This window comes from Ranitomeya variabilis, chromosome 2 (assembly GCF_051348905.1).
Source record: "Ranitomeya variabilis isolate aRanVar5 chromosome 2, aRanVar5.hap1, whole genome shotgun sequence".
NCBI lineage: Eukaryota > Metazoa > Chordata > Amphibia > Anura > Dendrobatidae > Ranitomeya > Ranitomeya variabilis.
Window position 1 is genome coordinate 834,450,263 of NC_135233.1, and position 11,977 is coordinate 834,462,239.

Consider the following 11,977-nt stretch of genomic DNA (forward strand, 5'->3'; position numbering starts at 1 on the left):
GTAGGGACCGCAGACAGGCTAACAAAGGCCTAAAATAACAAACAATAGGCTCATGGCAGTTTTACATCGGTTACATGGATACACAGGCAGGCAGCATTGCGGTCAGTGGAGGAGGATTGCAAGGAGTGTCTGACACAGTTAGTACTCCAAAAAAAAATAAAAATGTTAATGTCTCACAAAACAACTATAAGTAAAAAAAGGGTGGCATGCTTAGGTACAGGGGTGGGCTCATCTGCAGAGTTTATGACAAAGTAATTTGGCAGTAAATTAGTATTTACTGGTGTCAATATAGGACACTGCCCCAGACTACATTAACTAGCATCATAGATGCAAACAAATTGGTATTGTTTGTCAGTGCCAGGCATTGAATGATGTCAGTGCATAGACTAAACATTGGTGGAGCTGTGCGAGATAATTTTGCACGTGGTAGAGCACAGTTTGAGCTGGGGGGGGGAACTCTCTTGTGGCCGGCGGTACCGCCCCAGGGCCCCTCATGTTACAACGGTGTGTCTGATGTTGGGTGCGCACCACCACCGCCAGAGACACTACATTGTACTATGAGGGACCCAGTGGCAGTGCCGTCGACCAAAAGCGGGCACACCCACCTCTTCAGACAAACAGCACTGTAACGGGTGCTTGCGCCAAGTGGCGAGACAACGGCCCCGTGGGGGGATTTTTCCCATTGGGGGAGGTGTAAACATGTCGTATGCTGGACAAACAGCTGCTGCAAATTAAGAGATTGGAACACTCAGTAAGACCAGTCCACAAGCAAGACCTTTTTATAGGAAAGCTAGGTGTCAGCCGGGAAAGGTGGGGCAAAATAATTTGAAATCCAGGAGTGGTTCATTTTAATGAAGGTGAGATCATCCACATTTTGGGTAGCCAGACGAGTCCTTTTTTCGGTTAATATTGAACCAGCAGCACTGAATACTCTTTCTGATAGCACACTAGCTGCTGGGCAAGCAAGCTCCTGCAACGCATATTCTGCCAATTCAGGCCAGGTGTCTAATTTTGATGCCCAGTAATCAAATGGGAATGACGGTTGAGGGAGAACATCGATAAGGGAAGAAAAATAGTTTGTAACCATACTGGACAAATGTTGTCTCCTGTCACTTTGAATAGATGCTGCAGTACCTGTCCTGTCTGCGGTCATTGCGAAATCACTCCACAACCTGGTCAGAAAACCCCTCTGTCCAACGCCACTTCTGATCTGTGCACCTCTAACACCTCTGCCATGTAGCCCCCTGCAGCTTGTGTAAGAACCATCACCGGCGCTGTGTGCTGGGAATGCCTGAATCAAACGGTCTACAAGAGTAGCTTGTTTGGTTGCTAATATTTGTTCGAGGTTCTCATGTGGCATAATATTTTGCAATTTGCCTTTATAGCGAGGGTCAAGGATGCAGGCCAACCAGTAATCGTCATCGCTCATCATTTTAATAATGCGTGTGTCCCTTTTGAGGATACGTAAGGCATAATCCGCCATGTGGGCCAAAGTTCCAGTTGTCAAATCTGCGGTTGTGCTGGTTGGAGGGGCTGTTACAGGCAAATCTACGTCACTTGTCTCCCTTAAAAAAAACAGAACCCGGCCTTGCTACGCCACTAATTTCTGTTGGCCCAGGAGAAGCTTCCTCATTCAAAAAGTACTCATCCCCATCATCCTCCTCGTCCACCTCCTCCTCTTCGCCCGCTACCGCGTCCTCTACACGGCCCTGACCAGACAATGGCTGACTGTCATCAAGGCTTTCCTCTTCCCCGGCTGCAGACGCCTGCTCCTTTATGTGCGTCAAACTTTGCATCAGCAGACGCATTAGGGGGATGCTCATGCTTATTATGGCGTTGTCTGCACTAACCAGCCGTGTGCATTCCTCAAAACACTGAAGGACTTGACACAGGTCTTGTAGCTTCGACCACTGCACACCTGACAACTCCATGTCTGCCATACAACTGCCTGCCCGTGTATGTGTATCCTCCCACAAAAACATAACAGCACGCCTCTGTTCGCACAGTCTCTGAAGCATGTGCAGTGTGGAGTTCCACCTTGTTAAAATGTCGATGATTAAGCGATGCTGGGGAAGGTTCAAAGACCGCTGATAGTTCTGCATACGGCTGGAGAGTACGGGCGAACGGCGGATATGCGAGCAAAGTCTGCGCACTTTGAGGAGCAGGTCGGGTAACCCCGGGTAACTTTTCAGGAAGCACTGCACCACCAGGTTTAAGGTGTGAGCCAGGCAAGGAATGTGTTTCAGTTGGGAAAGGGCTATGGCAGCCATGAAATTCCTTCCGTTATCACTCACAACCTTGCCTGCCTCAAGATGTACAGTGCCCAGCCATGACTGAGTTTCATTCTGCAAGAACTCGGACAGAACTTCCGCGGTGTGTCTGTTGTCACCCAAACACTTCATTGCCAATACAGCCTGCTGACGCTTGCCACTAGCTGTCCCATAATCGCACACCTGGTGTGCAACAGTGGCAGCTGCGGATGGAGTGGATGTGCGACTGCGGTGTGTGGACGAGCTCTCGCTTCTGCATGAGGAGGAGGAAGAGGAGGAGGGGGGGCGAACGCCTACAGCCAACTCTTTCCTTGACCGTGGACTAGGCAAAACTGTCCCAATATTGCTGTCCCCTGTGGACCCTGCATCCACCACATTCACCCAGTGTGCCGTGATGGACACGTAACGTCCCTGGCCATGCCTACTGGTCCATGCATCTGTTGTCAGGTGCACCTTTGTAGTCACAGACTGCCTGAGTGCATGGACGATGCGGTCTTTAACATGCTGTTGGAGGGCTGGGATGGCTTTTCTAGAAAAGAAGTGCCGACTGGGTAGCTCGTAGCGTGGTACAGCGTAGTCCATCAGCGCTTTGAAAGCTTCGCTTTCAACTAACCGGTAGGGCATCATCTCTAATGAGATTAGTCTAGCAATGTGGGCGTTCAAACCCTGTGTACGCGGATGCGAGGATGAGTACTTCCTTTTCCTAACAAGAGTCTCATGTAGGGTGAGCTGGACTGGAGAGCTGGAGATCGTGGAACTAGCGGTGGTGCCGGTGGACATGGGTGAGTGAGAGAGGGTTGGAGATGGTATTCTTGCCGGTGCCCTACATGCAGTGTTTCCTACTGCAAACCTGGTGATTCCCTGACTGCTTTGGCCTGGCGACGAAAGCTGCACAGATACTGCAGGTGGTGCGGGAAATGGTGGGTTTACAGTGAGGGAAGGGATGTAGCGTTGCTGACTAGCTTCATTGGCCGAGGGTGCTGCAACCTTTAGGGACGTTTGGTAGTTAGTCCAGGCTTGAAAGTGCATGGTGGATAAATGTATATGCATGCAACTTGTATTTAGACTTTTAAGATTCTGACCTCTGCTTAAGGTAGTTGAACATTTTTGACAGATGACTTTGCGCTGATCATTTGGATGTTGTTTAAAAAAATGCCAGACTGCACTCTTTCTACTATCGGATACCTTTTCAGGCATTGCAGACTGAGCTTCATTAACCGGATGGCCACGCTGTCCTCCAACTGGTTTTGGTTTTGCCACGCGTTTTTGGCCAGATACGGGCCCGGCAGATGGAGCCTGTTGTGATATTGATGCCTGCTGCGGCTCCTCCTCCTCCGCTTCAGAACTACTGCCGCCTGCACCCTGTTCCCCCAATGGCTGCCAATCGGGGTCAACAACTGGGTCATCTATGACCTCCTCTTCTATGTCGTGTGCAACTTCGTCTGTGTCACCGTGTAAGCCGGTGGTATAGCGTTCGTGACGGGGCACCATAGTCTCCGCTGGGTTTTATTCTGGCTCAGTACACTGCGAGGGCAATGTTCTGGTCTGAGTCAAAGGAACAGCATAGTAATCTGGCTGTGGCTGTGCATCTGTGCACTCCATGTCCGATTCAACTTCTAATGGGCATGGCATGTTAACTGTTTCACTGTCTAACCCAGGAACGGTATGTGTAAAGAGCTCCATGGAGTAACCTGTTGTGTCGACTGATGCATCCTTCACTGTTGTTCTGGGTGAAGGACACAAGGAAGCGACTTGTTCCTGACCGGGAGCATCCACTGACGATGCACTGCTCTGACATTTGGCACTTTCCGAGGAGGAGGCGAAAGAGCTAGAGGCAGAGTCAGCAATGAAAGCCAATACTTGTTCCTCCTGCTCCGGCTTCAAAAGTGGTTTTCCTACTCCCAGAAAAGAGAGCGTTCGAGGCCTTGTGTAGGCAGACGATGTTTTTGGCTCAACAACTCGAGACTTAGGTGCTGTACTGCTTTTACCATGACCACCTGATGCTCCACCACCACTACCATTATTACCAGCTGACAATGACCACCCACGGCCACGACCTCTTCCACTAGACTTCCTCATTGTTTGCAAAACGTAACCAAAGTAACGCTATTTGTTACTGTAAAACAACTTATAAGGTGAACTCAAACTTCTGTAGGATTTATATATACCTTTATAGGTGCCTGACACTGAAAGGAAAATCAGGCCCAATGTTACACACTAGGTTTTCTGTGCCCCAATAATTTGAGACAGATGGCACACACAGGAGCAGCACTCAAGCAGACTTGCCAATATTTATCTCCCACTAATAATTTTTTTTTCAAAAGGGAAAATTTACCCCCCCCCCAAAAAAAAAGGCCCAGTATTACACAGTGGTTTTCGGTGGCGCACACAATGAGAGACAGATGCCACACACAGGACTGGCACGGAGGCAGACTTGCCAATATTTATCTCCCACTAATTATTTTTTTTTTGAAAAGGGAGAATGTACCCCCCCCAAAAAAAAGGCCAAGTATCACACACTGGTTTTCGGTGGCACACAATGAGAGACAGATGCCACACACAGGACTGGCACGGAGGCAGACTTGCCAATATTTATCTCCCACTAATTATTTTTTTTTGAAAAGGGAGAATGTACCCCCCCCAAAAAAAAAGGCCAAGTATCACACACTGGTTTTCGGTGGCACACAATGAGAGACAGATGCCACACACAGGACTGGCACGGAGGCAGACTTGCCAATATTTATCTCCCACTAATTATTTTTTTTTGAAAAGGGAGAATGTACCCAAAAACAAAAAAAAGGCCAAGTATCACACAGTGTTTTTCGGTGGCACACAATGAGAGACAGATGCCACACACAGGACTGGCACAGAGGCAGACTTGCCAATATTTATCTCCCACTAATTATTTTTTTTTGAAAAGGGAGAATGTACCCCCCCCAAAAAAAAATGGCCAAGTATCACACAGTGTTTTTCGGTGGCACACAATGAGAGAGAGATGCCACCCACAGCAATGGCACGGAGGCAGACTTGCCAATATTTATCTCCCGGCTATTTTTTTTGGGGGGAAAGGGAGAATTTAGCAAAAAAAAAAAAAAAAATGGCCAAGTATCACACAGTGGTTTTCGGTGCCACACAATGAGAGAGAGATGCCACCCACAGCAATGGCACAGAGGCAGACTTGCCAATATTTATCTCCCTGCAGTAATCTCAGAAAAGTATGGCAGGCAGCTATAAAAAGGACTGCTGCACACAAAAGTGTGGACAAACACACAAGATAGCTGTGCAGAAAGGAAGGAAAAACAGGATTTGTGCTTTGAAAAAAGCAGTTGGTTTGCACAGCGGCGTACACACACAGCAACGCAGCTATCAGGGTCAGGGAGCCTTCTAGGGCAGCCCAATGAGCTACAGCGCTGAGGAAAAAAAAATGTAGCTTCCACTGTCCCTGCAAACAAAAGGTGGTGTTGGACAGTGGAAATCGCTACAGCACAAGCGGTTTGTAGCTTTATGTACCCTGCCTATCACTATCCCTGCTTCTGAAGAAGCGGCAGCAACCTCTCCCTATGCTCAGATCAGCAGCAGTAAGATGGCGGTCGGCGGGAACGCCCCTTTATAGCCCCTGTGACGCGGCAGAAAGCAAGCCAATCACTGCAATGCCCTTCTCTAAGATGGTGGGGACTGAGATCTATGTCATCACGCTGCCCACACTCTGCGTCCACCTTCATTGGCTGAGAAATGGCGCTTTTAGCGTCATTGAAACGCGACTTTGGCGCGAAAGTCGCGTACCGCATGGCCGACCCCACACAGGGATCGGATTGGGTTTCATGAGACGCCGACTTAGCCAAAAGTCGGCGACTTATGAAAATGAACGATCCGTTTCGCTCAACCCTAATGTGGTCTATTCTATTAAGTGCCCTTGTGGTCTCCTCTATATTGAGGATACAACTCAACCCATCAAAGACCGTATAAGTAAACATAAGTCTACTATCAGATGCAATAATAAATTACAACCTTTACCCTATCACTTCATCAATGCGGGCCACACCATACCCCAACTAAAATTCCAAGTGATTGAACAGATCCCACCACCAAGACTGGGAGGTAACCATATCCAGACCCTCAAAAGGAGGGAAGCATTCTGGATACATGAATTAGAGACCCTATCACCCAGGGGTTTTAATAGGGAATACGATCTGTTGTCCTTTCTTTGATATGTGTCAAGATGTAATGTTATATTGCGCTATGTGGACTTATTTATATATACTGAATTAGTAAATTGTTAAGGGATTTTTTCGTTGTTCATAATATATTGTCTAGCAATATGTTCACATGATTTCAGGTCATATATACGTATTGAAACGCTATTTTGTCTTTACAGAGTCATCTATATTGAAATGACGTCACGCAATTGTTCACTTCCTGATCCTCCTTCCTCTTGGATCCCCATCCCTTTTTTTCCTTTTTTACCTTTTACTCACTGCCCTGCATTTAATTAATTTTTTCTCCAAAATTTTTTTTCCATGTTTATATGTCCCATATAAAAGCCGTGGTATTTCACCACTCCACACACACACATTCAGTTTCTCCTTCTTTCATTTTTGCCATCTTAATTGACATTTGGTAACCATCGTGTCTGGCAGATAGCGGTGGAACGCACTGCCATGCCACTTCCTGATTCCTGTGGAACGCATACAGCGGCACAATAAGGTGTAGTGTCACTTCCGGTGACGCACTTCCTGGCTGTGGCTGGAACATTGATCCCACCCCCAGCCCTCAAATAGGGCGCTGGTACGCTGCTTTACTGCCCTGGAACAAGCGGTGGACACCACTATCCACCACCGGTAAAAGACACTTACTACCCCTTTTTGAAATAATGAAGTTACTTATTTTAGTGGATACCATTATTTAGTAACGTTTCTCATACAGATAGTCATGATATCCAATTAGTCCTCCATCTAGGTCCGGGCTGCACACAACTATATATGGTGTGTATACATGTTTTTATGAAAAAAACACACCACCTTATTCATTGCCTTCACATGTAAATCGAGGTGCACATTATGTACAAAGGGTAGGTTACCAGAGGGGGACATTATTATTCAATATATTTAGGGCCATCATAAATTTTTGATCTTATTATAGATTCTTGTTTATGAAAGACACCTGTACCTCACATAAGATCAAGATTGGACTCACATATTGAGCCACATCTGACCAATGCTTAACTATAGGTTGGTCATCCTACCTTTGTATCATTTTTTAGATACTTTACATTACTCCTTCATGACTCTGTAATCCTGCTATTTTCTATGACTCATTTAGGACCTCTTATGATCCATGGTGGGAGTCATAAATTCTTTAAATATCTCCCATGTAAGTTATTTCTACATTGGATTATTGTAGACCTTACCCTTTTAGCTACTTATGAAATATACACATTGGTCATTATTATAGGTGTTGTTCACCCAGACACCTCAGGAGCAGTTGGGTATGTTTTTGCCCTTTTTCCCTTTCCCGTTTCTTTCCTCAAGTTTTCCTTTCCCCATCCCTTACCATCCTTGCACATTTTTTTGACACTATCCTCTTGGTGTTAGACTCATGGTCATTAGTCTCATAAGTATTGATTTCATATTTACGTTTTATCTGTATTTCTGCAGTGAATTGAAGAAGGTCAGCTGTATTGACCGAAACGTTTACCTGTGACTGCTAATAAAATTCATCCATTCTACAAGTTGAGTGGCAAAAGTTATTCTACTATTATTCTGGTGTGGGAACCTCTTTTTGAGCACCATCACAGCTGTGCCACGGTATACATTTATGTATTTATCTTGCGGAGACACTCAGTCTCTGCAAGATAAATATCACCCGTCCAATATATAGGGAGTGGTTGTTCTGCATGGTTCAATGAATACCTGCGTTCAAAAGCCAGTGCTCTTTGGACACAGTGGACATGTGCTGAGTCCAAAGCACTGCCGATTACTGACCGTGGGGATGTAGCCTAATAACAGTTGCTGTTTTGTTACAGCATATGTATGTTAATTATGTTAATGCTCCTACATAGCCTGGTGACTGTGTGTGTTTGTGTGTGTCTTTATTTAATTGTGGGTGTGTCTCTTTATTTGTGTGTGTGTCTCTATGTAATTGTCGGTGTGGGTGTGTGTGGGTGTCTCTGTTTAATATTAATGAGGGTATCTGGCTGAGGAGGTTGAACAAGGAAATTACATCACAATTCTTTTTTTTTTTAATAATGTATCTTTTATTTAGCTCTATGGATTTACAAAAACGCAAGAAAATCCGCATGAAAATCTGCATCAAATCCGCGTGGATTTTCAACTGCGTTTTCTGCCTAGAGAGGCAGAAACTACGCAGAATTTTACTCAAGCAAGTCCGCAACATGCGCACATAGCCTTACTATTCAGATACAGGTTGCTTTGGAGAACTGCGTATGCAGCAGAAGATATTATAGAAAATAATGTAGTCCCTGTTATAACTTATAAAGAATTTTAAGAGTCACCTGGGGAATTGCACATTTATTTAATGACTAATATACTTATAATATATAGCAGAGCATTTATTATTCCTTATATCAATAATATCAATAGGTGAAATATCTGCTTTGTACAAACTTGGAGCCAGTTAATATTAAAATATTTTATTTCCTATTCATAATTTATATATAAGAGCATGGATTACAATATGGTGCAGTTAGGAACAGTTCTCAGCCCTGCAATTCAGCAATTGTTAGCAAGCTGCACTGAAGCCTGACTGCCATGATGTCAAAAAGCTATCATGAGGGATGAAAGTCACTTCTTAGGTCACACTCACAAGTGATGTCACAATGGCATTCTAGAATGTCCTAAGGATAGATAATCACTGAGCACAGTGATTCAGTGCCATTTTGTGAGTTTATGCTTAAGCTAAGACATCACGTTGGTTTTGGAAAGCACTCTAGATTGTTTTACATATCTAGTGTTTCCTACATTGCTTATTTTTTGATCTTTGCACAATAATATCTGTGCCACCAGAGAAGTTAGTTCTCAACTACTCCATCATCTCAGCCTCCGGAAACTAGGCCATGAGTTCCCGAGAGCTAAGACAGCTGATTGAGGACAATGAAGTATGGTTGAGCCGACCACAAAATCAAGGTAAGTGAACAATTTGGGGTAGAAAAACAATATTTTCCCCATATCTGAGCATTCCTAGGTAGAGTTATCCGTGAGGTTTGCTGGGTAATGTCTCAGTGCATTCTCCGCCTTCTATCCTTATTCCTTGGGGGCTAATTTACCAAATGCCCAGTTCCAACCCTGTCTTGTGATGTCTTCAGAAAAGACATGCACTGAGCAGGTTTCCTCAGCCCATGTTTGACACAATTTTAGTTAGAGTTCCCATATCTGTAAACCACATAGTAATACCAAGGCCCACCCAAATTTCTAAAAGGGATTTTGTTAACTAAATTATAATGTCATTGCAGGTCAGGCAACAATTGTCCATAGACTGAGGTCATCTCAACGACATCAGGGAAGACACTCTAATAATGATGGTCAACAGAGGTTCAGCAACTCTGGCACTGAGAGAAGAGGGAGATGTGCCAGAGCCCCTCCACATCATAGGAGACAAGAAAGAAATACTGGAAGAAGTAGGTCTCCAAAAGGTCGTGTCCCTTTGGAACCCTTAAGAATCACAGGACCCAGCAGCAGGGATGATGAACAAGCAAGTGATTCTTCAGCCACCACCACTGCATTGGAAATCCAACTGCCAGATACCATCCTGCATAGTGGCACAACCAGGGAGCTTCCAGCTCCATTCAGAACAACTAGAGAAAGTTGCATGAATGACGGCTATGAAACAATTGGATCTGCAGACACCATCATTGAATTTGAACTGGAAAATCTAATTCTACCTCGTGGCAGATTTAGTGAGGTACCAAATGTGAACAATATATACTCAACATGCTCATTCGGCTACAGGGAATGAGAAGACCAATGCCACAGGTGCAGGCACAAGCACCACCTGCACAAAATTCTGCTTTTCAGGAACGATGGCATTCTCAGCCCAGCAGAACTCTGCAAGTTGACACTTTCCCAACTAGGACTATAACATCTAAGGAGGACATTGGGTCATGCGTCATATGTATAACAGAGTATGAGCCTGGGGAGCAGGTGACAATGCTCCCATGCAACCACAACTACCATCGGTGTTGCATCTTGACTTGGCTCCAGTCCAACCCTACGTGTCCTCTTTGTCGGAACAACTGCTTCACGTAAAGCACCAAAAGTACATTTGAAAGCTACTGGAAGGACATGAAGATCAGGGTGCTGTTACTCACCTGCGCAGCTCCATCGTCAGGCCCTGCTCTAAACTCCAGTGGCCTGTCAATTCAGACAGCTATGTATTGTATGATTATTAAGCGGTTACTGTTTTTTCTAGTAAATCGTGTTGTTATCTGCCTCTAAATGTAACAACTCTGCTGGCATCACAGCATGGCCTCGCATCTCTCACACTATCTTACCCACTGCTCCAGGTCATGATGTGGTTTCTGTTTCATGCCAGCTCCATGTTTTGTGTCTCTGCTCTCTGCATGCTTCATGGCTGTGTGTATAGGGGGCCGGCACCTGAACTCTCTGGTTCTTATAGGAATCAGGTGCATCTGTCTAATCTTTTCCTGACCAATTGCCAGGAGGCCCCCAGTATTTAGTGTAGCTCCACCCAGTGGTCTGGGCCTGTGCAATGTGTTAGCTCAGTTTGTGTTTAGCTGCTGAGTTTGCCAGGCCTTGCTCTGAGTTACTCCCTCTCTGGAGGCTTTTCTCTGTGCCATTGCCTTGGTCTTGTTGTCCACCCTCCAGGAGGCAGAATATCCTGGTCCCTGTGTCCTTGTCCTTGTTTCTTGTCTTGTTCCATTTCCTTTTCTGAACTTAGTCTTATCTTGGTCTCCTTGTCTGTGGCTTCCTTCCCTGCTGTGTCTTTCCTCGTGTTCTCAGTTTGCTTACACTCCGCACTCTTGCGGCTCTGCCTGCACTATACCTTTGTGGCTTTACCTCTGCTCCGCACTCCTGCCATTCTGCTCCTTTCTACTCTGCTTAGCTTCTGTAGCTGCCGTAATCCCTTGCAGCAGCTCCTCTCCACATTCCTTGTGGCTCCGCTCTGCTTTGCTGCAGAAACCTCTCGCTGCAGCTCCTCTCCGTATTCCTTGCGGTTCTGCTCTGCTTAGCTGTAGTTGCTACACTTTCTCTTGCTGCTCAACCATTCCTATCCGCAGCCTTGCGGTTCTCTTTCTGTGTGAACAGGTCCCAACCTGTTCCTTCATTCTCCTTTCCTTCTGGCTTGTTTCCGTACCTACATCTCCTGTGTGAACAGACCCCAACCTGTTCCTTCATACCTCATTCCTTTCTGCTTGTTTCCTTTCCTGCACCTCTTGTGTGAACAGGTCCTACCTGTTCCTCCACACTACATATCCGTACCTGCACCTCCAGTGTGAACAGGTCCCTACCTGTTCCTTCATAAACCACATCAACTAGTCCTGTGTTCTCTGCCGTGCCTTCCAATCCAGTGTTCCTGCCAGTCCTGCCGTTCCTGCCATGCCTTCCAGTCCTGTGTTCCTGCTGTCCTAGCCAGTCCTGTGTTTCCTGCCGTTCCTGCCAGTCCTGTGTTCCTGCCAGCCCTGTGTTCTCTGCCATGTCTCTGCCAGCCCTGTGTCCTCTGGCGTGTCTCTG

The 11,977-nt window shown here is 45.9% G+C and overlaps 2 protein-coding genes across 2 annotated transcripts in view; both read left to right on the top strand.

Annotated features, from left to right (window-relative positions):
* LOC143809950 (uncharacterized) overlaps window positions 1-7,057 on the top strand; it is a 28,234-nt gene extending 21,177 nt beyond the window's left edge. Inside the window, exon 4 of the transcript XR_013222554.1 lies at window positions 6,646-7,057. The gene's annotated coding sequence lies outside the window, so the exon portion shown is untranslated. The remainder of the gene's footprint in view (window positions 1-6,645) is intronic.
* A 2,054-nt stretch (window positions 7,058-9,111) lies between these two features.
* On the top strand, window positions 9,112-10,713 carry LOC143809951 (uncharacterized). The gene is made up of 2 exons (XM_077292898.1): window positions 9,112-9,412; window positions 9,739-10,713. Exons 1-2 carry the CDS (start codon window positions 9,343-9,345, stop codon window positions 10,239-10,241), a joined length of 573 nt encoding a protein of 190 aa, XP_077149013.1. The 5' UTR covers window positions 9,112-9,342; the 3' UTR covers window positions 10,242-10,713.
* The last annotated feature ends 1,264 nt before the right edge of the window (window positions 10,714-11,977 follow it).